The sequence below is a fragment of the Neofelis nebulosa genome, chromosome 11 (assembly GCF_028018385.1).
Source record: "Neofelis nebulosa isolate mNeoNeb1 chromosome 11, mNeoNeb1.pri, whole genome shotgun sequence".
In the NCBI taxonomy this organism is placed as follows: domain Eukaryota; kingdom Metazoa; phylum Chordata; class Mammalia; order Carnivora; family Felidae; genus Neofelis; species Neofelis nebulosa.
This window is the reverse complement of record NC_080792.1, coordinates 36,719,584-36,745,545: the sequence shown is the minus strand read 5'-3', so window position 1 is coordinate 36,745,545 and position 25,962 is coordinate 36,719,584. Positions and strand designations below refer to the sequence as shown.

Genomic DNA, 25,962 nt, shown 5'->3' with positions numbered 1-25,962 from the left:
ATCTGGTTAGAAAACAACATATACACAACTTACACTACTAAAAACATAGGCGATAGATTGAGTCCCTGAACAGTAGGCCTGTAAATGATTTTTAGAGAAAACTGTGTAGTAAATCATTTTTAATAAAGATTCTGGGTAAAATGAAGGTGGAAGTGGTAGCAGTCAAACAGACATGATTTGGCGGAAAAACTTTTTTTAATGTTTGTTTATTTTGAGAGAGCGGGAGAGCGCATGTGGAAGGGGCAGAGAGAGGAAGAGAGAGACTCTCAGACAAGCTCTACACCATGCACAGAGCTCGACACAGGGCTCAATCTCATGAACCGTGAGATCACGACCTGAGCCAAAATCAAGAGTCGGACACTTAGCCAACTGAGCCACCTAGGTGCCCTGAAAAAGCAATTATCTTCCAAGATAGAGTGAAATCTGGGTAAAATCTGAAGACCCTGTGTTTAGAGTCAGCCCTGTATCTGTCCTTGTGTGCCTGTCCCTCCTCTTCTTTCTCTGTTTCTAAAATGAAAAAGGCTTCCTTTCTCAATATCCAGGAGTCCTCCCAGCTAAGGGTCAATATTAAATTAAATAGTTCCTCCTCCTTGTTCCCTGAAGTAGTTCTAGACAAAATGGTGACATAGACAAGGCAGCACAAGACTGCAGTGGCCCATCTACTGTCATCATACTCAAGATGGGCGGCAAGAACTCGGGCTATCAGTCCCATGACCTCCACATCCAGGGACAGTGGGGAGGTCTTGAAAATGAACCATCCAGTTATTTTAGCAACAAAATGGGCTTATTTGGGAATGGCAGCAGAATTGCAATTTGGGACATGTAAGCTATGACAAAACCATAGGGCAAGTCCAGAGAACAAAGGAAAGGAATGCTACTTTATAGACAAAAGAGGAAATTGGGAGAGGCTACTTCCAATGAAAAGTCCATTAGAAAAAAAGTGAGAGTTCGGGGTGGTGGTGGTTTCTCATTGGCTGAGTTGTGGTAGTCTCTCATTGGCTGGGTTGTTGCCAGGCAAGAAGGAAATCTTCATCCCTCTTGCTGGGGTGCTAAGGTAGGCTTCTTCCTATTGGTGGCTGCAATTGATGACAGCATTAAGGCATGAGAGCTTCCCCTTCTGGCTTCCTATTTTAAATGTTTCCTTCAGTTTCACAGACATTTATCCTCCATTAACCCCAGCTTCCTCTTCTAGAAAAAGGGAATGCTAGTTACTTTGGGGGATGTTGAGAGGGCTCGAGATTTTGTATAGGTAACACCTTATACATGTGCTAATGATGAGAAAATGCCAATCATCCTGGTAAAATAATAAGTTCTAAACTAGAAATAAAAATAGAGCAGGACTCTTATCTCTGAGTGTGGTGCCATTTGCCTGGGGATGGTGTGGAACTTGATGAATCAGAAGCATTTTGTCATTTCAGCTGCTGAAAGTTTAGTCTGTTCTCAAAACCCTTGTGTCTGAGGGAAGCAGGAGTGCTGACACATAGGGGCACTTGTACCTCAATATTTATAGCAGCACTTTCAATAATAGCCAAATTATGGAAAGAGCCTAAATGTCCATCAGCTGATGAATGGATAAAGAAGATGTGGTTTGGGGCGCCTGGGTGGCTCAGTCGGTTAAGCGTCTGACTTCAGCTCAGGTCATGATCTCACGGTCCGTGAGTTCAAGCCCCGCATCGGGCTCTGTGCTGACCCCTCAGAGCCTGGAGCCTGTTTCGGATTCTGTGTTTCCCTCTCTCTCTGACCCTCCCCCGTTCATGCTCTGTCTCTCTCTGTCTCACAAATAAATAAATGTTAAAAAAAAAAAAAATGAAGATGTGGTTTATATATATAATGGAGTACTACTTGGCAATGAGAAAGATTGAAATCTGGCCATTTGTAGCAACGTGGATAGAACTGGAGAGTATTATGCTAAGTGAAACAAGTCAGAGAAAAACAGATACCATGTTTTCACTCTTATGTGGATCCTGAGAAACTTAATAGAAGACCAGGAGGGAGGAGAAGGGGGAAAAAAAGTTACACAGAGGAAAGGAGGCAAACCATAAGAGAATCTTAAATACAGAGAACAAACTGAGGGTTGATGGGGGGGTGGGGGAGAGGGGAAAGTGGGTGATGGGCATTGAGGAGGGCACCTGTTGGGATGAGCACTGGGTGTTGTATGGAAACCAATTTGACAATAAATTATATATATTAAAAAAAAAAAACAAATCCTTGTGTCTGATCTGTGGCCCTGGTCTTGTAACCTCAGTGGAAACAGGTTAAATTGAGGGTGTGTTTAATCTAAAATCAAGAGATGGGCATGACTTTCACCTTCAGTTTGTCTTTTTTTTTTTTAATTTTGTTTAATGTTTATTTTTGAGAGAGAAGGAGAGAGAGCATGCACATGAGTGGGGGAGGGGCAGAGAGAGAGGGAGACACAGAATCCAAAGCAGGCTCCAGGCTCTGAGCTGTCAGCACAGAGCCTGACACAGAGCTCGAACTCACAAAGCACGAGTTATGGCCTGAGCTGAAGTTGGCACTTAATTAACTGAGCCACTCAGGTTCCCCTGCCCTCAGTTTATCTTTTAAAAAAGATATTTTATTTGAAAGTTACTTAAAGAAGTTTATCTGGTGATAATTAAAAGTTTGGCATGTCAGCTCAGAAAGCCTCCATGAGGGGCAGGTAAGAGTTTTAGAAGAACTGAGTTTCATGTTTCGGAGGAAAGGGTAACAGGACCCATTCTACTTGGGCGGTTGTTCTGCGTGTTCTGCCTTCCCTGTGTGTGGAAGGACCTGGCAGCCTAGGTGGGGAGGGCTCTGGCATTCGGGATGAGAGGGAGGACAGTAGCTGGCAGAGAGCATTGGGCAGATGGAGGCTGGTCCACTTCCGGAGGGCCCTGGTGACCGGCAGGTTGTGGTGGGTTCCACAGGACATGGCCAGCTGAATAGCAGGCCACAGAGCTGGGAGTCAGATCTTAATTGTCCGGAAACCAGGTATGCTGGCTATCAGCCCTTGGGCGGCCTCAGGAGGTTGGTCTAGAGCCCCACAGATTCCTCCTGACTTTGGTCAGAACTGGCCTTGGGGCTCACAGAGGGAATGTCTGGACGAGGGCAGGAGGGTTGTGCAGTCAGGGCCTGGCAGTTCCCAAATCAGGAGGGCGCACCCCGGTTTTGATGGCCAGTTTCTGTATTTGGAATTTGCTATGACATTGAGATGCTCTCATCTTGGCTGACTTCTGCACCGTCTAAGAATCCCTTCTGTCTTTTCCATCCTGTCCTGTCCTCTCGGGCAGACTGACGAAGAGGATGAAGTGGAGGTAGGACTGTTGATAAACATGAAGAATGCCACATTTGGCCTTCCCAGGCGTGCTGTAGAGTCTAACTTAACATAAGCGGCATGAGGCATCAGCACCATTCAGTGCTCTAAACCATGCATGGTTGTTTTCTGGTTGCTTTCGTGTGATCACTAACCTCCTGACATGGGTTCTCATCATGCTGTGTATGCCAGGAATCAAGGGTTACCTGCATTTTCCAAGCTGTGCCTGAGTCCCAGGCCCTGTCAGGAATGGCCAAGTTCTAATATTGGAGATACTCTCCAATATTGGAGAAGTGGACAGGGAATTTACCCTCCAGCCCCCTGTCTGAGCCTTTTGGCAACTCAAATATGAGAACTGGGTTCTAGAACAACCGTAGAAAGAGCCCTAAAACCAAACAGGAAGTGGGATAGTGGCCACGAAAGCAGTCCCTCTCATGGGCAGCCTTTGACTTGCGTCTATTTTCTCAGCCAGAATCCATAGGGTTCGTTGGGATTCACGTGTGCAGGGGTGGGATGACGGGGCTCCTCCTCCTGGGTCCGGTGCAGATGGGAGAACCAGAGACCAAGTCAGGGCTGATGGGCCCTGGGAGATGAGGAGGGAGCAGTGCAGATGGCACGAGCAGACGAGTCCTGGGCTCTGCTGCCATGGCTGAGACACTCGATGACAAGAGGAAGCCAGGAATCTGTAGAGCTGCTCTTTGCAAACATTAGTCTGACTGACTTTCTGTTTCTCCTCCAGATGTTTGCCCTTGTGTACATATGGCCTAGTGTTCTAGCATACCTCTTTTAAAACATCTAAACCCTGATTCTTTGCTCAGCTACAATTAGAGAATTTCACCACGTACATGTACTGCATGTTCGAACAACTACATTTCTCACACGGCCAGAAGTAGCGAGTGTTGCCCAACTCAGTTTCGGCATGAATTTCTGTGTCGTGTTCGGGTCTGGGCCCTGCAGCTGATTCCCTTGGGGTCTTTGGCATGTCACTGAATCTTCGGTTTCCTTCTCTGCAAAGTGAGATGGAACTAGATCTGGAAAGATTCTACCCATCGCTTACCGTGGTATGATTGTGTGACTGAATCCCACGTTTTAAACCATCATAAGTGGTAGATAAGAAAATTTTAACTGCTTTCTGGTGGTAAATTAAAAAACAACTTGATAATGTGATTAACGGGGCATATTTGAATTCTCACATCAGGGCTTTGGGGTTGGAAACAGATTTGGTTTCTGAGTGCTTCCCAGGGTTGATGTCAGTCGTCCCTAGCAGGCAGCCACCGAGGGAATCTGTAGTGGGCCGGGAGAGCCTGGAGAGGGGAGGGCCAGATGTGGCCCTTCTGGGACCATGGCTTTTCTTTCTGGTCAGAGAACTTGCGGCATACACGGATGGGTGTCACTGGCTCATTGACAACCTCAGTGACTGCCCTAGCGAATGCATCTGCAGAATGCACACAAACAACGAAGAGGGAGGTTTTCCTCAACGAAATGTTTTGTGGGCTTGAGTTGGTGTTTTGGGGAGTCACCTCAGCCCCTCACCCCTACTTTGGTCTCGTAGTCCGGCAAGTTCTCCAGCAGCTCTCCGGCGCCTCTGAGCCAGCCGCAGGGCCTGAGCTACGCAGAGGACGCCACCGAGCACGAGAACATGAAGGCCGTGCTGAAGACCTCGTCGCCCGCCGTGGAGGACGCCACCCCGGTGCTGGGCGTCCGCACACGCAGCCGAGCGAGCCGAGGTAACTCCTGGGCTGGAGGCAGTTGAGGGGGGCTTCCCCAGATGACCACCCGCGGGGACCCAGTTCCCAGCACGAGGGTACAGGTTACTGGGCCCAGGAAGTATCTGCTCAGGGCCTCCGACTCCCCGGGACCTCCAGTGCTGACCACACACGTTCCTTCACGCACACGTTTGTGACCCACTCTAGTGCTTCGTCTCAAAGACCAATCCTCCCAGAGGTAAAACTGAATTCACACAAGAGGAGTTATTATTATGAATGAATCCTTACAGGTTAAAGCCGGCGGGGTGGGGGGGCAGGAAACTACCAAATGCAGCCAGCGAAGTATTTTGTAAATGAGGTTTTCTCTAGGACACAGCCAAGTGTACCCATTGGTGTGCTGTCTGTGGCGCCTGAAGGCAGCCGTGGCCTGGCTGAGTGGTGGTGGGAGAGACTGTGAGGACCCTACAGCCTAAAGTTTTCATGAGCTGGCCCGTGTAGAAGAAGCGTGCCGGCCCCCGGATGAAAGCACTATCCCTTTTTTGCCTTTTTCAATCTTTAGAGGCAATGAAGCAATGAAAACTGAAGATGGTAAAGACAGATAAGAGTTTCCAGATTCGTTTCATAACTTGGAAGGGATATTTTATTGTAATTAAGAATGAGGTGCATTTTTCGTCTGAGAATGTTTACTGGTGTCCCCTAGTCTAGTCTGACACCACGTGATCCCCTCCTCGCTTTCCTCACTGCCTGCAAGACGTGGCCCACACTGTTCATGCTGTTGCTTCAGGCCCCTGATCTCAGCTTGTCTCCCACACTTGGCACTCACTGGCCCTCCCACTGGGCACCACCCTTCTCTGCACCCGCATCTCCCTCAGCCCCCTCCGCTGTTCATGCTGTCCCCTTTTCCTCTGCCTGTCCAGCCCCCCTTCACCTCCAGAATCCACCTCCTCCTTCGTCCTCCTCAACTCACTGGGCCCATCCTTCCTCCCCTGTGGTCCTGAGCACCCCCCTTCAGGCTGCCTAAAGATTACAAACTTTATCACTAAAGAGAATGAGCTCCTGACGGACAGGCTGTCTCTCCTCTTGGTGTTTGCTTCACACATACACTGCAAACAACTAACAGAAAGCATATCATTTATTGTCCAAACTGGGGTGCTCTGGCACCTGAGAGCAGTTCTAGTAGTAATTAGAGAGGGGCAAAAAATAGAACAGGCCAGGAAAACTGGGTTGTGGGTTGGCTTCCACATCACGGAAACTCGGTAAGGAAATGCGTGCATGCGATGCCCATCAGGCATCCTCCCAGACTCTGAAGAACATTGAGACTCACAGGATGACAGATGGCAGCTACAAAGTAGAGTTGTGAGCTGGAGACACCCCTGAGAAGGCCCTTCAGTGACTTCTAATTGGCTTTGTGTTTTTGGAATTTTGCTGTTGTCAACCCTGTTAAATGTAAGAAAAAAATAGTAATGATAGTAACAAGAACTTTGACATAAGAGACAAAGTAAATGCAGTTTCAAGTTTTCTTTAGAAGAAAATGGGTCACACATTACATTTGGTTTCTTGGAACTTCTTGTCAACCCAAGGACCATAAGCTGCCATCCAAGGAGGAGTCTTGAAAGGGCTTCCAGGCAGGGTTCCAGGTCCCTAAGGCATATGTGGGATTCCCTAGGGGAGCTGCACTTCAGGATTTTTACAAAATTACCACATGTTTTTCTTACTTCATGTGAGTTCAATATCACTCTAGCTCCTTTGTCTGTTTCTTAATGTTGGACTTTGGTTTTTACCCTTTTTGCGTTTTACTTTGATATGCAGCTAAGAATATGCCAGAAAAAGGGCTGCCTCCCTCCACCCTTGCCCCAGTGGTATCCTGAGACACAGACAGCAAAGCAGGAAAGTCATATCTTCTACTACAACCTTGATTCCCAAACTATACCTCAAATACTTCATATACTATGATTACATCAAAGAATCAAAGAGTGGGTTCTCTGGGATTTGGTTTTTCCAAACCCCCTGTCTTCTAGGTAGTCTTGGATATGGAATTAGGAGAAAATAAATGAATATATGGATATTCTGCTGTAGCAATGAAAGGGCTGCCTTTTGGTAACCAACAGCAGAAAGACACAGCTGTGAACAACCACAGCCCTGAGCACTTTATGGGGTATGTTCTGATTGTCTGATTTTCTGTGAGGAAGGAGAGGTATCCTCCACTTGGCCAGTGCTATTTATAAAAGGTCCTCCATTTCTCAGAAAAGCCAAGTAGCGACACAGAGGAAGAATGTATATACAAGAAAGAATCTAAGAAGAGAGAAAAAAAGTGTTGAATGTGAGATGGTGAAGAAGGTAGTAGCATTAGAGGCATAGCAGTAGAGACTATCATTCTCAATGCTGCTTTTATGAAGCGTAAAACAAGGATAAGAGTAAATAAAACAGCTTTGCGGTGTGGTGGGGTGTGTGGAAGGGAATCACTTATACCTGTGGTACTCAAAACGACCTAAGACATCCCACGGATGAGTCTAGACTCTCTGGGCCCAGCAGCTCTTGCAGGCTTTGTGTCCTGGCCTGCACGTGGCCACCAGGAAGATGAAGGGGAGTGTCAATGGCCGCATGGAGTTGACCACAGCCATCAAGGGTCTGGAGCCCTATACCTGGGTGGCTGCAAGGGTAGCTCGATGGAAGCCATCTGCGGAGATGGAGCCTAGTTTGTCTAATGGAACATAACAGGCTGCAAATTTTAAGAGAGAAAGAGATGAGAAAGGAAGACTGTTCAGTTTCTCTGCACATTCAGGGACTTCTGCTTCCAGATGGCACATAGTAGGGAGGGTCAGAGCACCACTCCTGCTCAGACAACTAGAATTTGTTTCAACACAGTGGCAGAAGCTTTCTTTTAAAAGATATCAGCAAACTGGTAAGGGAAAGAGGACTAGACAAACTGGAATTGTAGATGAGCTGAGAGCCCCTCCTTAGGACCATTTGCCAAATCTGGACACAGAGCCAAAAACTGGGCCTACCGTGGGCAGAGAGACTCAAATAGTAGAGAGAAGTCAGCCAAATGTCTAATAGCTACATGAGTTGGCATAAGGGTTTGGAAGTAGAGGGTCTCCAAACTCCAGGACTGTTTTCTCCATGAGACATTTGCTAAGTGCTGGGGCAGCATGATGAGGGGGAGGCTGGTCAGAAAAGTTGGAGGAAATCTCCTGTAGCCTTGAAGGGCCGAGGAAACAAAGACGAGCTTGAGTAAGCACCTTCAACAAATACATACAGATATTTAAACACAGAGGTGGACTGATTCTTCACTAAAACTACAGTCTGGTCCCGACCTCATTCCGTTCTTCACCATGTCTGCTTAACAGAAAAGAGCGAAGGCTGGGGGAAATAACATGGACTCCAGTGTCTGCATCCTTCTGTACACAAAGTCCAGTGCAGAGTCCAAATTACAAGCCAAGAGAATAAGAAAATGTGCCCGACAAGGAAAAGGAAACACTAGCAGCAGATCCACAGGTGATCCGGATGTTGAAATTTGCAGCCAGGGTTGAACCATTCCGAATGTTAAAGAACACAGAGGAAAATATAGACAAATTGATTAAAAGGTGGACACTTGCAACAGAAAATTGGAATTTATTAAAAAAAATATTTGAATGGACATTCAAGAACTGCAAAAGAAATGTCTGAGATAAAGAACTCGTTGAGTGGGTTTAAGAGCAGACTCATCCCAGCAAAAGAAAGGATTAATGACTTCACAGATGAGTTATTAGAAAATGTACAAAGTGAAGCATAGGAAAACAATGGGAAGAGCAGAACAAAATGTAAGAGGAATGAGGCACACAGTCCAGTGGTGTAACCTATTTATAATGGGAACAGCAGGAAGAGATGGATAAGAAGCAATAATTGACAAGGTCATGGCTAAGAATTTCCCAGAGCTGATGATAGGTATCAGCCCCCACATTTAAGAAACTTAGCAAATTCAAGGAGAATAAATAAAGAGGAAAGCATATGTCATACAATGTAGGCAGACTGCAAAAAAACCAAAGAAAAAGATAAACTCTTTTAAAAAACCAAAGGGAAAAGATAGATTACCTTCTAAAATATGATAGTCAGGATGAGGGCTCACTGTTAACAGAAGCCTTGGAAGTTAGAAGAAAGAGAAATGACATCTTCAAACCGCCAGAAAGAAAAGCTTTAAACCTAGAAGTCTATATCCAGGGAAATTATTTCAGAAACAAAGGCAAACTTGTATCACACTCTATTTTGATGTAATTATTTCCCTTTTAGACTATTTCTTTAGGTTAGGTTTTTAAGGGGAAAAATAAATTACAGTGTTATCTTTCAAACTACGCTTTACATTGTTGTTTTTTTTTTAACTGAAGTGTAGTTGATATACAGCATTACGTTAGTTTCAGGTGTACAACATTGTGATTCAGCAAGTCTAAATTATCAACTCACATATTTTAAAAAATGAAGTCAAAGTGATACAGTGCTATCATAGTCTATAATACTTCATTCTTTCTATTTCGTCTCAGTATATAAATGTCTTGCTAACACTTGGGAGACTGTGGCAAGCCAGTGGCCCTTTGGGTCTGTAAAATGTATGGGCAGTGTTTCCCTGATGCTATGTGTGGGTCCAAGGGTTCCAGGAAAAAAAAAATCCAACCTGTACATGACCAGGATAAATGCATATAAACAGCTCTCAGGCAGACAAATAACCAAGGAGGGGTGGGGGTTAAAAAAAAAAAAAAAGCAGGACGAGGACTGAGGTCATGAAAGAATGACATCATCACAAAACTGAGTCTGGCAATCCTGAACATACGGCAGCATGTTCCTTTGAAGCATCTCCTGACACATTACGGTGAAGGCAGCTCTCTGGGAATGTATAAGATGGGAAGAATAGGTAATTCTTGGTAGGAAGATCAGATGATGCCTTCATTTTCTGGCCCAGTGCTCTGAGAATATATTATAAGCAAATGCAGTTGATTGAAATTTGTGTGTTTTGGGAAGGGTAGTTTGGCATTTTAAAATGAGACGCAGAATTAGAAACCAGTAGGTAAAAGGGAAAACAGGAAATTGCTGGGCAAAACACAATTGCACTATCGATTGCTCTGTCTGCTCTGAGGAGGACCATTGTTCAGAAGCTCTGAAGGGTCCCAGTGTGACAGCTGTGCCCGTATGAGGCCTCTTGCCTCCAATTAGACCACCTGGACCATCCTGAGAATGCAGAAACATTCAGCAATTTCAAAAGTTCTTTTCTGAGAGGAACCTATTTTAAAGGGTTTAATGATGTTGAAAAATCTAGTCTTATGGGAGCAAGTAGACCAGGTGCCCTTGGGCATAAGCAGAGAAAGTACAATTTACTGTTTTCGTACGTGCCAGTGCTGTAGCTACGCTCCCACTCGTAAAATAAATGTTTAAAATAACATAGACAACAACACAAACCTTGTCACCCGAAAACATATGGACCTATCTAACCACAGGTCTCAGATACATTCAGGTGGTGGAGCCCCAGGAATCCTACTCCTTTTGCAAAGTGTGAATTATTTATGTACGCACTTCAGTGATACGCATTTTACTGGCTGAAATTATAACTAAATTATAGCATATTACATATTTGCTGTAAAATTTCAACCACAAACACATAGCCACAAAAATCACAGTCTACTCAACTGTGAGCAGCTATTCACAGCTATTGTCATCAGTATCCAAACGCCAAAAGTTTTAAAAAATTAGTATGGAAGTAGAACTCCAGAATTTAAGATATATATTTACTAACATTTTTTTGCCTGTGGTTTAAGAAAAGCTGGCTTTTCTTCATCTTCAGCTGGACCTTAGGCTCTGAGTAGTGTTCCGTAGGCACAGAGTCTGAGAACACTCACCTACAGGCTTTTGAAGTCATATGTTTATTACAAAGGGCAGTGTATGTGGAGGAAACACAGTTTTGAGCCCATTGCACATATTTCTTCTTACAGAAATGTATTTCCCATCTTAGAGAAGAGATTTCACAAGGAAGTTGATCTATCACAAAGGCATAGTTCTTGATATGTTAAAATAGCATTCATTTCTAACTGTTGAACATTGCTTGGTAGTGCATGTTTTCATGATGCTTTCTTCTTGCTTGTCTGTAGGCAGATGCTTTTATGCCAGACTTAGACCTGCTCTGCTTTAATATACAGTTATTTATAAATGTGTTTACCTGGTCAAGGAGCAGAGAAAATTTTATGTCAGTTCCCCCTTTGTTAGTTGAAGAATGTTATTCTGTTATGATTTTTTTACTGTTTATTTATTTTTGAGAGAGAGAGCGCGCACGCAAGCTCAAGCAGGAGAGGGGCAGAGAGAGAGGGAGACACAGAATCCGAAGCAGGCTCCAGGTTCTGAGCTGTCAGCACAGAGCCCGACACGGGGCTCAAACTCACGAACGTCGAGATCATGACCTCAACTGATATCAGGGACTTAACCGACTGAGCCACCCAGGCACCCCTGTCCTGTTACGATTCTTAAAGGTTAAGTAATCTGAAGATAGACTGCCACAAAACCCATTGATTTCTGTTTAACTGGAAGAGAAGTTAGGGGTAATTGACATTTACTAGGCATATACAGCCATGGATAGAGAGCTGAATTAACACAGAACTCCAGACATTAGTGGACATACATCACTGAGCATCTGTGATGCACTCTGTGGTGTGGTATCTGCCCTCCCATGATCCCGGGGCCTATTGGGTGGAGGCCTTCAGTAGCTGTTACAGGGTAGTATTAGGTAAGTGCTCTGAGGGGGAGTTCAGTGCCTGGGGGGGTAGCAGTCACAGGTCACAGTGGTGCCCTTGCAGTGGGGGGGGGGGGCGGGTGAGTGCCTGAGATTTGCTGCTGTGATCCATTGCTGACAGAGCTCCGTGCCTGGAAGAGTAGTATTGGTATTTTCTCTAGTATGTTCCTTCTCTCTGAGTACATCTCACACTCCGGTTGTGTAATCTTTCAGGATCTGCTAGTTCATGGACTATGGGAACGGATGACTCCCCTAACGTCACAGATGATGCAGCTGATGAGATCATGGATCGCATCGTCAAGTCGGCCACCCAGGTGCCCAGTCAGCGAGTGGTGCCTCGGGAGAGGAAGCGCTCCCGGGCCAACCGGAAATCTCGTAAGTGCTTTGGAGCTGGGGTGAGGGACTTACCTGCAGGTACCTGCCCTCCTGTATGCTCTGGGAAGGGCAGCCACTGTGAGGCTGGCTCCAGCCAGTTGTTGGACAATGCCTGGAGGGTCCACCGAAACTCATCGGCAAAAGGTTCCCTGCTCGACAATCAACGTTGCTGTCATGGAGGAGGGGGGCTGCAGCCACACCTGTCTAGCATATTTGCCACTTCTGGGCGGGCCTCTCTCAATTCTCACTTTGCCCCCAGGAGTGTCCAAAAGACCCTGAAATATCTCTGGTGTGCAGGGGTAGCTGCAGGGGGGCCATTGCCAAGTTCTGCCGCGGATGCTTTGCTGAGGCCATATTTCTGCATCGGGGCCACTTTCTAGCTGAAAATGGTTCCCCCAGAATTCACTGCTACTCCCAAACATGTCAAAGGTGAACACCAGTGATTTTATGGGGAGTAGGGTGCTTAAAATAATTAATGTTAACCTAGGTTGACTAGCTTGTTTTTGTTACTAAATCAAAGGACCTGTTTTTCCCCTTTGTCTGAACCCACTGCCTACTTCTGCCCACAGAATGAAGGAGTGGGGCTGCCTCTGCAGGCACCTCGCTAGCACTCCAAGGGGCTGCACTCCGTAGAGGAACACAGTTCCTCTGCATCCTTTGACATGGGTCTGCATTAGCTGTGACCCTTGCATGTTCTAGGAGAGAGCTCGGCCCCCAAGATTGGGCCGGGGATGCTGGGTCACTCAGGAGACCTAGTCTCTGCCGTCTCTGCCTCCAGGAATAAGGGATGGTGACTAGGACAGGGATTTATGACCATCACAAGAAGGAAGCCTGGTTACGTCCGCCTGTACTGGCTCTAAAAAGTGAAAGGAGAGTGACTCCAGGTAGGCGGGAGTTCAGTAAGAATTCACAGTGTTTGGTGCCACCTTTGAGATTCACACAGGAGGTGATTGGGGTTTGAGCTGCAATGTCTGAGAGAGAGAGAGGGCTGGGGAAAGGAGGCCAGGCAAGGGAGCGTCCTTACAGAGGTGAGCATTGTTGGGCCAGAGACCTCGGAAAAGGAAACTGCATGACCCAGTGGCCTGGCCAGTCCCCAGAGGCCCAGGGTACGTGTTCTGCCTCCAGGTTATATGTCTATATTGGCAAAGAGTGTAGGCCCTGCCCTCTGGTCTAGAGAGAACCAGATTCTTAGAGAGACACATAATGTCACTGGGAACAATAACACAGTCATAATTAATTTTCCTTTTCAATCTGGCCAGAGAGATATTTTGCCTGTTTTTGTGGCCGACATAAACTCATTTCCTGTGGTATCGTTTCCATTCCAATCTTATGCAAAACAGCCGTATACTCTTTTTATTTAGCCAAACACATTTTATTCTGCAATGCAGTTACTACAACAAATACAAGACTGCATGTATGTAAGTGTTTGTCTGTGACGGGTTTAACTTATTAGTAATGGCACCATCAACAGAAATTTAAGATGGGGGAAAGTTATTTTGATTCCTGTTTAAGAGGAATGATAAACTCCAGCTTTCTTGCAAGAGGTTAAAGGAGTAAGAAAAAATCCAGTTTGCAAAATCGATGTGAGGTTTCCTGGTGTGGGCCTCCCTCTCAAACAACGCTATATTTGATTTGATTGTTTAATGGTGGTGATGAGGCAAGTGGGTAATGAATAACCAGCGTATTTGTGCTATCAGTCATTTGGCTAAAGGCAATAATAGTCCAGCTGTTGCAGGAAACCAAACAGAATCCATCCCATAACCTAGAAATTTATGACCTGCAAGCCACTTGAGAATCCTCCAAGATAATTAAATGTCTGCTTTCGTGTTTGATGCTGGTGACTAGGACCGCGTGCGCCAGAAGTCCTGCTAAAGCTTGAAATATGCAGCCAGTTGGGACACAGTGAGGGCATCTTAATTGATTCGCAGGTTCCCATGGCTCCGTGCTGCGTTTCCAGCCTGTGACAATCCAGTTGTCTTTAAGTAAACTGTTTTGAATTTCCAGTTGATTTCTAGCCTGTGATATGATTGATCCAATGCACTTCATGTGCTTGCCCTAGATTCTGGCCAAGATTCTCCGACTGGCTGGTGAATCAGACCAAGGGAGAACATTCTGGGAGATTCTTGGTTTTTTCTTATTTCGGTTTCTCATTTCATCATATTGGGGCATCTGTTTTGTCCCAGGGCGATTTGTTCTCTTCGGCCTCCTAAATGTTGGCCTTCCCGGGAAAATCCTGAAGCTGAATGGCATTTGAGATCTCCTTACTAGTGTGATTCTGTAGGGTGTGCCCTGGTGGCTGGTAAGGAGGGGACGGGGAGCTGCTCCCCACGTTCTTTTCTCTTGGACCTGTCTTTGGAAGAAGGTCTCTGCCCAGCTGGTGGTCTGCATATGGCCACTAGCCCAGACTATCACAGAACAGAACTGGGGTGAGGGACTCATAGTCTGTTCTCTTTTCCCAGGGGAGCCGAGTCTTGTCGTGGTTGAAAGGGGCTAGGTACCATTTTCCTGTTGAGCTTCCTTTTAAGGTGGGGGTCTGGGCCCCACCTGTGACATGACTATGAAGCCTGGGCACAGAGCTGTATTTCTATAAAGATGTGATTACTTTGATATGACTCACAAATAACTGACCAATTTCTTAGCTAATTAAGATCTTAAGGCTGGTCACTCTTATAAGAATAGTTTCTCAGTGGAAAGAGCTGGAAGTCCAGTTCCAAGGGCTGCTGGGAAAGGAGTGCAAAAGTTTGATTTGATCTGACCCCCATCCCCCCAAACCACGACTGCCTCCTCATCATGTCATAAAGCTTCAACATCCCTCTCAAAGAGCATGTGGCATATCTCACATTGATTTGATGTAACTAAAATCTTATTTCTTTTATAGAATTTTGTGGGATGTACCCACACTAATAGGGTACTAAATAAGGTACTAAATAGGATTTCATGGAAAAAAAATATCAAACCTGAAAAATTACTGAATTTGTTTTAGGGAAAACAAGAGACCTGCCTCACAAAATACTGGATCCAGCCCTGGATCTGATCGGTACAGAACTTAGTTCAGTTGTCTCTACATCTTCAAGGTGGCACTTGAAAATATCCAGCAATTTTCCCATTAAAGTCCCATTGAGAACAATTTCCCTGCATTTTGTTTAGTTTTTCCTTACTGACCATGAATCAATTTTATATTCTTTTAGAAGGCAAGCTAACAATGGCAATAAAACAGAGGCTTTAGAACTAATGCTTTTGCAATACAGTCAAATAAGATGTTAGTGGGAAGGACCAAAATTTCTCAAACTTTTGTCTTTTCCAAAACGGCCTCATTCCTATTTACTCAGTGCCGAATTATTCTTAGAGCTCATTATGGATGGACTGAACTGACCTGCCTCTAAAGATAGCTGAGGGAGCCCACCCATGTGTCCGGGACATAAGACAGGAGGATAACTAGAGGAAGTCCAAGAGAGGAACAAGGCCATGGCCCGGGCCAGAGGTCAAGACTCTGATGCAGCATGAAGCTCAGATAGAAGCCTCAGGTCAAAGAGGCAGATGCAGGGAGAGTTTGGAAATGTTTTATTGCATTGGCTCTCCAGCTGTTTCCTGTTCAGACAAATCACCCTCCCAAACTGGGAACCAGCACATAGGGAGAGAGGAGTCTGGCTCGTGTGTCTTCCCCCAAGGCTGGGTGCCAGGCACCCATTTGGCTCAGAGTGGAGGTTCAAGAGGAGGGAGAATCAGTGAAAAGAGGAATCCGGGAATCTGTCTTGCCTTTGAGAGCTGTTCTGAGAGCAGAGCAGAGGGTTTCTGTAAAGGGGCTTTGGAAAAATGCCAAGCACCTTCCCCACAAGAAGTTACTGTATTTCTTTGCTTTTGCTGCCCAGGCACCAAAGGAGTCGGTTTCCATGTTTGGAATGCACACATTCATACGAGAGAGAAGGAGATGGGGGTCCCCTCGTAAATTACCTGGCCTCACCGAGCCTCAGTGTGCTGCTAGCCACTGAGGCCAGAGGTGCCACCTCGCAGGATGTTGTGGGCGTTAAGTGAGGTGCCTATGACAGGTTCCCACCACTCTCCCCGCCCCAGCTCTGTCACGCTACTGCCAAGGGACCCCAGCCGGGTGGGAATATGAAGCTGCCTGCAGGTGCTTGGGCTGCTGTGCTGAAGTTTCAGGGGAGCCTGTGCACAGAAACCACACCTATCCAGCTGTTGCTCTGCTCCCATCACCCATCTCACTCCCCTCCCACCACTGCCCACCTCACTTGGCCAGCCGGGATTAGACCAGACTCCCCTTCACCTCCCTTTTTACCCCCAGGGGGCTCGTTCAGTGGGCTTATACCTGTGCACCGAAGGCTGGCTTGTCTCCATGGTACTTGTCTGGTGCATCTCTGATGGAGAGCGGCTGTGCTGGGCTTCAACTGGAAAGGGGGGAGGCATTGTCCTGCCCATGAAATAATGCTGAGGACCCCAGAGTCTGTGAATCTTGAAGCCTCTTCTTTCTTGTCTGCAGAATCCCCCAAGTTCATGCAGGCTGTCCCATAAGCAATGGAGAGAACTTGTTTCCTGACTCCCTTCCCTTACCCATAGCACACAACATAGGAGACAGTCTGCTCTTACATCTGAACTGTGAATGCTTTCTGGTAAGGGCCTGACTAGGAGCAACAAAGTGTATTGGGGGGTACTGGATTCAAATGTAGCCACGGACTAGGCAGAGGTATTTCTGTGGAGCCAAGACTGTGACCAAACCAGTGGTTATAGAAATCGCCTGCTGCCCTAAGTATTTCCAAGAACCATCTCCTCATGGGTGAACATACTTCTGGATTAGGCAGAACTCAGAGACTTCAACTCTGTTGTCACAAAGGCCATCACTTCTTGAGGGCCTGCCTCTCCCTGTGTCTTAGTTAGGTGGCAGTAATTTAAGTCGGGACCTGGCTGGCCATTTTAATCTTCTGGGGAAGATTAAAATGCAACATATGGGCCTTTCACTGACACTCCCGTTCAGTGTATCTGGGCTGAGTCTAAAGTTGAGTTTAAATCAACCAGGTTTGGGAACCTTTAATTTTTGTTATTGTTGTTCTGGGTTTTATTTATTGATTTATTTACTTACTTATTTTGAAAGAATTTTAGAAAATAGAAAAGTTGCAAAAAAGAGGACATTTGCCTTCTTTCACCCAGCTTCGCCTAATGTTAACTAACACCTTGCACATCCTAGGACAATTTATTGGAACTAAGAAATTGACGTTGGTACAATACTATTAACTGAACTATAGGCTTGATTTGGATTTCACCAATATTTCCATTAATGTTCTCTTTCTGTCCCACTGTCTTACCCAGGCTGTCCCATTGCATTGAGACATCATGCCCCCTCTGATGTGTGGAGGACATTTTATGACCTTCACACTTTTGAAAAGTACTGGTCAGTTATTGTGTAGAATTCCTGTCAATTTGGGAGATCTCTGCTTCTAATGGACAGATTTTATGTGGGGAAAAAAAAAGATGGAGGGTGGAAACAAGAACTCAGATGGTTAAATGATGGACATTGACAAAACAAAACAAACCAACTCACGGAAAGTCTAATATTAAATCCATAATGATAGAGCTTAAAACAGTTCCCTGTAATGATGTACAAAGAGGCATGACCGAACCCACCGTTTTGACTCCACTCAGCAGACGGGTCACTCAAGGAACAAGGAGTGGGTAAATAGCAGTAGGCAAGTTACTTGCCAACCACAAGATACATTTAAAACCTCTTGAAGTTCTGATATTAGTCCCTATAGTCCTAAGCGCTCTATTCTCAGTATACTTGGTAGAAGATCTTTAGAAACATAGGGATTACAACAAAGCTAACTTATTTCCGAATTGCTTGGCATTACATACAGAAGATAGAAAAACTGTCTGTCAGTGATCTAAAGGTAAAAGAATACTGGGGTACCTGCGTGGCTCAGTCAGTTGAGTGTCCAACTTCAGCTCAGGTCATGACCTCACAGTTTGTGGGTTCGAGCCCCGCATCAGGCTCTGTGCTGACTGCTTGCTCAGAGCCTGGAGCCTGCCTCGGATTCTGTGTCTCCTTCGCTCTCTGCCCCTCCCCTGCTCACGCTTTGTCTCACTCTGTTTCTCAAAAATAAATACATGTAAAAAAAAATTTTTTTTTAATAAAGGTAAAAGAATACAAATGGATTTCTGGCATATGGAAGCGAAACTCAGTGCATGTCCCATAAGATAAGAAAAATTGTCAGAATGTGTCCTGCTAGGCGTCAGCAGGGTACAGCTGTTTCTAGGGTGGGCTGCGTCTCAAGTGTCCTGGCTTAAATCCTTCTGCACCACTTACTGTGTGCTCTTGGGCCAGGGACTTGATCTCTCTATGCCGTCTGCTCACTTGCTCGAACGGTAATAACAGGACACTTCTCACAGGGTTTCCATAGTGAATAAATGGAATAATCCAGGTTAACCCTCAGTAGATGCAGGCTGCTATTATTCTGCAGGCTGTAGACCACTGTTATTTTCAGATTCAACTCATTTTTGCAAAGACTCACCCGAGAGCACTTTGTAGAATTAAAAGCTTTTTCTGTGCTGGGGGTGGGGAGAGAAAAGGAGCTTATGGTTTTTCCCTGGGTCCCCAGACGCCCTTGTGCTGCATGTTGACAGCGGAGGTACTCCTGTGTCTGATCCCACTGCTGTCACTGCCACATCGTGAGAGCTGTCACAAGTGCCTGGGGCAACGAGTGGCTGCTGGTGCCAGCAAAGTGACCCCTGCCGTCTATGGAAGAGCTGCAAGGCAGACAGGGATAAACATTTCCATGGTCTGTTCTCTGTTAAGCGGCTGCAGGGAGGGAAGGCAGTCACATGTGACAGGCTGGGGAGCAGTTACACTGCAGCCAGAGCGTTCAAGCGAGAAGTGGGAATGGGGGAGTGGAGAGGGGCCCAGACATTATCTTATCAGACATATGCCAGCCTGCCCCCAGCCTAGTACTTGAGAAATCCCCTATTTGAGAGAAGACTTGTTTCTATCGTACAGGTTCCATAACCTGCCAGTGCCTTTGCTGGTCCCCTCATTTTATGTCTTCTGTCCCTTTTTGCCTTCCAGAAACTTTCTGAGAGCCAACACTTTATCCAGACAGGGTCTGCTACCCTGAGCATTTCTTCTCATACTATGTCCCTGTCAGCCCCCTGCCTCCCTGACTACAATATTGGCTCAGGATAGAGGCTCAAATAACATTTGCTGAAGGAAGGAAGGAAGGAAGGAAGGAAGGAAGGAAGGAAGGAAGGAAGGAAGGGGAGGGGAGGGGAGGGGAGGGGAGGGGAGGGGAGGGGGAGGGGGAGGGGGAGGGGGAGAAGAGAGGGAGGAAGGGTAGGGGAGAAGGTAGGAAGGGAGGGAGGGAGGAGAAGGAAAGAAAGGAGGGAAGGAAGGAAAGACTGATGAACAGACAGAGAAATGGATACCCAAAAAGGTGCTTTCTATGCATAATTGGAATTGGAGCACAAAGCTGATTTCAACTGATTATCTTCATTTCACACCTCTCTTCAAGTGGTAATGTGAGTTAACTTTGACTTTTTAACAGAGGAAGAGTTCAGATTCTTGAGGTCTTTTGGGGTTAATCTATTTACTGTATTTATTATGAGGTGGTTTTATTTATTTTATGTTTATTAGAGAATTTATCTCAATTGTCATGAAGTCCCACAGAAAGTAGGATTCCATTAATGGGGCAGGTTTTTCTATGAATACCTTTCTAGGGACACAGCTGACAAGCAAAGGGACCTAGTCGATACTGGCTTTTCTGAAACCACAGCAGAGAACACCTGAACCCAGGCAGAGGGGGCACCGGAGGGTCCCAGGGGGTCTGGCCCATAAAACCTGAGAGGAGGCTACCAGGCTAAGGGCGCACTCTGTACAGTCAGGCAGCGAGGCTAAGGTAGCATTTGTTCTAGTAAGCTTTGTTCTATTCCCTGAGCCTGTCTCAGAGAGGCTGGTCCAATGCCCATATCAATTGGGAGATCACCGCACACCCTGTAAGGTGCCAAGGTCCTTATTCAAGTATTTACATGAACCGAACTGAACACCGCAGTTATAGACTAAAGCAAATGCGTGAACACGTGTTAGGGGAGCATCTCTAAATGCCCATCAGTTCGTGAAGGCTTCTGTCGTCATTTGGCCAAGCACGCATACCTCAAGGCTCAAAGATTACAGTTCATAGACACATGTCCTCGCCACCTCTGCGACTAATGAAATTTAAGATGTCCTGCTAGTGCAGCCTGGACTTCTTCAAGGCAGAATTTTGTGTTTTGGAAGAAAGGTCTTAGCAGTCCTTGTCAAGAATGAGAAATATTTTATCTTCTTTTCTGCCTTATTAAAATTATCTTTCTTTGACAAACACTTGAAGGAGTGTTTAAAGAACATAAAAGGTTATTACAAACTTGTATTTTTATTGCTGCCCCATAGAACAAATTCCATTACTCAGTTAAACGCAATCTGCCTCCAGCCAAGGCTCTGGAGCCAAACATTTTGTCTGGACGAGTTAGACAGTCTGGAGCCCAAGGGGCCAAGGGTGGGGGGGAGGGTGAGCCAGTGCAGGAGCGGCTGTAGATGGATGGCTCAGGAGCCCAGAGCTCGGCTTGGAAATACAGTAGTGTGGGGGTGGCATGATTTGAGGGCAACTTTAGGCACAGATCTTTGTGTCTCTATTTGTGTTCAATCCATGCTTGATGTCTCTGAGTCTTCTGTTGGTGTTCTGGTGCTTTAAGTCCTGGGAACACAGTAGGTTTTCTATGAAGTATCCGTTATTGACTAATTGATGGGTTCGGTGTTGGCTCCTGTTGAAAGTGCTGATTCCTGGGAGAGAAGAAACCGTTTGTTAATAGGTACTTAGACCCTGTATGTTCTACCAGATCTTTTCAGATCCTTTGTACACAGGCTAAGCGGGCTTTTGCTTAGGGGAGGTTGGGAAGGCACTGGAATATGGGGTGTTGCTGGCAGGAACATGAGCTGTGACCCTGTTGTCTGCATCCTCTGAGGCTCCCCCCCCCCCCGCCGAGGGGGAGGCTATAGGCCCCCCAGTCACAGGGGGTGCGGGGAATTGGGTCTGGCACTGGATGATGGGAAGGCATGAAGGGTGAGCTTTAGTGTCTCTGCATTCTGATCAAGGGCCTGCCGTGTTCACCTCAGGTCCTCTGGTTGATTTAGGATTGAGGTAGATCCATAACACATCTCTTCTGAAAATAGAGCAAATACCCCAAACTCCACATGACCTTTTGTAGAGAGTAGGCCAAATACAATTGAGAAATCAAGGGAAATGTAATTAGGCAACCTTTCAAATGAAAGGACTTGTCTTGGAAGGGGCAGCTGCCTCCCCAGTCACCCTTATCCAGGCTTTATTTTGACATTAAAATTGATCAACACTAAACAATGGGAAAACCCAGCGTGCCAAGCTAAGCACAAGCAATTCTTGGTTAGATGTGAGCATTCCTCCACCTGCCAGTTGTAAGCCCCAGAGAAGGGGGTCACTGTCCTTCCTGAGCCTTGTGTGTTTCACAGAGAACATTTAACAAATCCAGCCAGAAGTTCGGCAGTTTGCTCCTTGACGTCCAGTCCATAAGGAGTCAATGGTTATTGTCTCCAGAGGCCCCTTGATGAGTTGAGACTAAGACCCTCAACGCTCATGGGGAGACTCCTCCTGATTGCTGCCCTTGCCTGGTTCTGTTAACACCTTGCTCTGCGGGGCCGGGTCATCATTGCTCATCCTGTAGATCTGTGGGGTTATCTTATTTAGCGTTTGCAATCTTTGGAACTTGCGTTTTCCTATGCTCTGCAGTGACTCTTCCAGTTCTGATCCACTCCTTACACTGGTCCACATGCCATCTGTACTTGACTATTGCACCCGTTTCTCAGAAACCTTGTAAGGGTGGGCCTCCCTTCTTCCCTCTTACAAGGTCAGTCCCTCCACTTGGCTCTTCAAGCCAGCCTCTTGCAGCCCCCTAATTTGTTCTGCCCTACGGACAGATGGCCAGGCGCTTCAGCAGAAGCAGGATGCGGCTGAGCATCTGTGAGCCCCGTGACGACCCTGGGAATCCTTGGGGGTGGCGGGTAAGGCGTGGGGCAGACGGGCTACCATGTGCTGGCTGCTAACACCCCCCTGTCTTCTCATTCCTTTGTGACCTGCGGATGCTGCTGAAGTGCGAAGGACCCTCAAGAGCGGCCTGACTCCAGAAGAAGCCCGAGCTCTGGGCCTGGTTGGCACCGCAGAGTTGCAGCTGTGACACCTGTGGGCACCCTAAGAAGTGTGTCCAAGATTGTGCAAACTCCTGCTGGACGGAACCCCTCCAGATGGGGGAGGGGAAGAGACTCAATGTTAACATCCGAAGGTTCTGAAGGGGAGTGTCCACATTTCTAGTGTCCGCGCATGGCCCGCTGGGCATAGATGGGGCTCTCTCGGAGTCTCTCGCACACACTTCCTTCGTTGTGTCAGCTGTGTTTCTCTGGTTTCCTTGACACCTGGTTTAGTAGTTCCAAAGCGTGACACCTTTTCTGTGCAAGGAGCAGATCACTTCTGTCACGGTTACTGTGGTCCTGTGAGGCAGTTTGATTAGATTCACAGACGGGGTCTCTCCACAACACCAAAATATCCAGATGTAAACTCCAAAATTGTACACAAAAAGAAAGCACAGATTGTTTACCAGTTGTGGATTTTAGATGTACTAAATGTTTATACAAATTCATAAATGTACACCATGTTTCAAATACTAAATAAATAGAGTTTAATGCCGTAACTGGAAACTTTTCTTCTCTCGGGTGTAAGGGCCTGACACAGCTCCACAGATGCACTTCCTTCTCAATCAGCCAAACCTTTTCTCAGGTTCATCAGAAGGACCCTGGTGTGGAATGGCCTCCGGGCCCTTTGGCTTTCTTGTTGTCGTCTGTTTTTGTGTGTGTGTGTGTGTGTGTGTTAGTAGAGTGAGAAGTGCCCAACAATGTGCTCTCTGTAACTCCTTATTAATTAGGCATCAGTGTTTGTCGTGCAACATGTTAGCAATGACCTCATATAGATCACCTTATCCGCGAGCTTTGCTTTGGTCCAACCTGGTGTTGAAGCAAAAATTAGGGTAGTATTTACAAACTGAACTATTCTGCCACTCTCTCCCTTGCTTCAGGTGTAAAAATTCGTTTTCTCAAAAAACAAGTCCCCAAAACAAAAGGGAAATTTAAAATTTTGTCTACAGAATACCTCGGAGGGACAAATGCAGTCCCTGGCAATTGGGTACAGGTCATTAGAAGCTAAGGCATCCAGTGGGACAGGCATTGCCCACGAGGGGATCTGAGTGACTGCAAGGCGTGTTGAGGTGGCTGGTGCCCAGGTGGTGGCCGAGCCTCCACAGGGACCCCGCAGCCCAGTGTCGCATGGTTCCCTGTGAAGAATGTCTCTGGAAAGAGGGAAAAGATAAACCGCTGCAGCAGGTGTTTGGGGGCCGAAAGATCAAGCCATTAATTCCATCTTTGCCTCACTTTGAAAACCTCTATGACTCTGTGTTCCTGTGTTCCTATGCAGTTGTGTTGTCTGAAGAGCTAAAGATAAGGTATTCACCCCACAGGCCTCTGTGTCCTCCCTCTTCTGTACCCCCCACTCTACTGGGAGACAGGATGCTCCTTCAAGCCAGTATTGGTCAGATAATAGGTGATGAATGTGAGCACCCCAGCAAAGCCTGGCATCTGCCAACAGCAGATCTGTATATTACAGACAGTTGAATTTAATCACTTTATTGAAAAGGATACATAGGGTATTGATGTTTATTTTCTTATGGTTCTAAATAACGTGTAGTAATCTGATACGATTTCGTAGTTTGTCAGAGCATTTGCCTGTTCCCTCAGCACTGAATACAAAGGATATGTGTATCACTGGGGATGGGGAAGTGCAAACAAAGAGAAGATGCATCCTTGCTGCACCCTGTGGTGAACAGATACCTCGCGTCCTTCCAGGGGACCTTGGCCTTCTGCCGGAGTTATTGCTTTGGAATAAAAGGTCACATTTAGAAGGAGGTGAGTGAATAAATCTGAAGGTAGTTTTATTTTAGGAACTAAAAAATTCTCAGAGGAAGCAACCAAGGTCAACTAACTTCTGGGTTACAGCCAGGTAGAGAGTCTCATTTTATTGAGAACTTGGTTTAGTAGTTTTAGTGAAATTGGGGGGTTATTCCTGTTGTTCAGTTCCTCTCTCCTTGTTGCTATTTAGTCTGGCTGCTTCTGTTAGTATGTGCGTGTGTTTAAATTTTTTAATGTTTGTTTGTTTTTTTTTTTTTTGGAAATGTTTGTTTATTTTTGAGTGAGAGGGAGACACCGTGCGAGCAGGGGAGGGGCAGAGAGAGAGAGAGGGAGACATGGAATCCGAAGCAGTCTCCAGGCTCTGAGCTGTCAGCACAGAGCCGGCCCTATGTGGGGCTGAACTCACAAATGGCGAGATCATGACCTGAGCCGAAGTCGATGCTTGACCTACCGAGCCACCCAGGCCCCCCCGTGTTTATTTTTATTTTTATTTATTTTTCTTATTAAAAAAAATTTTTTTTAACGTTTATTTATTTTTGAGACAGAGAGAAACAGAGCATGAACGGGGGAGGGGCAGAGAGAGAGGGAGACACAGAATTGGAAGCAGGCTCCAGGCTCTGAGCCATCAGCCCATAGCCCGACGCGGGGCTCGAACTCACAGACCGCAAGACTGTGACCTGAGCTGAAGTCAGACGCTTAACCGACTGAGCCACCCAGGCGCCCCTATTTTTATTTTTGACAGAGAGAGAACGAGAATGAGAACAAGCAGGGTAGGGGCAGAGAGAGAGAGGGAGACATGGAATCCAAAGTGGATTCTGTGCTGTCAGCACAGAGCCCGACTCAAGACGTGATCTCATGAACCAGGAGATTGTACCTGAGCCAAAGTTGGACTCTTAACCTACTGAGCCACCCAGGTGCCACTGTTAGTGTTTTTTTTTTTTTTTTTAAATTCAGGAGGTTCAGGTACCTGAAAGGTCTTTGAGGAGCAGAATGAATGGTACCTTACCCTTGGGAGATGCTTTGCTACCCTTGCTGGTCATCACTATAGATATTATTGTGCATATTTCTTAATTTAGGTTGAAGTTACAGAACTGCCAGTAAAGGAGGGTGAACTCTTTTAAAGATGCCTGAGGTTTGGTTTCTTTGGAATCATAAGGGGTTTTTTTGTTTTTGTTTTTGTTTTATATTTTAAAAATAACTTACTGAGGGATTTGGGGATGGAAGGGAGGATGTACAGGGCCCAGGAGGGCTGAAGACCCAGTTTTGTTTTCTCCCAAGTCCATCACTGAACACAGTACAGGAAGGAATAGCAGGGAGGAGAGTTAGGAAAGCTGGTTTCTGAGCTCCTAACCTGTGAGTGGCTGTGTCATCGTCCACTGCTCCCAAATCCACCGTTTCTGTGCTCATGTCCCTGAGATAGTGTGTCACCAAATACCACTATAGTAGGCTAAATAATGGCCACCCAAAGAGAACAGGTCCTGATCACAGGAACCTGTAAATGTTACAAGGAAGGGCCTTTGCAGAGGTGAATAAAGTAAGGATCCAGATAGGGAGAGATGATCCTGGGTTAACTAGGCATACCCTAAATCTAATCACACATGTCCTCGTAAGAGAGAGGTAGAGGGGCTTTCATATGCGCAACAGAGGGGCAGGTACTATGAAGACAGAGGCAGAGATTGGAGTGATGTGGGCACATACTAAGGAATGCCAGCAGCCACCAGAAACAGAGGCCAGGAACAAATTCGCCACCCGAGCCTCTGCAGAGAGTGTGGTGCTGTTGACACCTGGGTTTTGGCTCTGTAAAACTAAGGCTGAACTTTTGGCCTTTAGA

At 46.3% G+C, this 25,962-nt stretch overlaps 1 protein-coding gene across 15 annotated transcripts in view; it reads left to right on the top strand.

Moving 5' to 3' along the window:
• The window catches only part of FHOD3 (formin homology 2 domain containing 3), a 471,816-nt gene extending 448,952 nt beyond the window's left edge, over window positions 1-22,864 (top strand). For 12 of the 15 annotated variants that reach the window (XM_058692315.1, XM_058692316.1, XM_058692314.1 and 9 more), the window contains 4 exons: window positions 3,270-3,293; window positions 4,845-5,019; window positions 11,957-12,118; window positions 22,272-22,864. In XM_058692315.1, the coding sequence (XP_058548298.1) occupies window positions 3,270-3,293; window positions 4,845-5,019; window positions 11,957-12,118; window positions 22,272-22,354 (444 nt within the window). In that variant the 3' untranslated portion in view covers window positions 22,355-22,864. The remainder of the gene's footprint in view (window positions 1-3,269; window positions 3,294-4,844; window positions 5,020-11,956; window positions 12,119-22,271) is intronic. The other 3 variants (XM_058692311.1, XM_058692323.1, XM_058692322.1) reach the window with 1 other exon arrangement.
• Window positions 22,865-25,962: the final 3,098 nt, after the last annotated feature.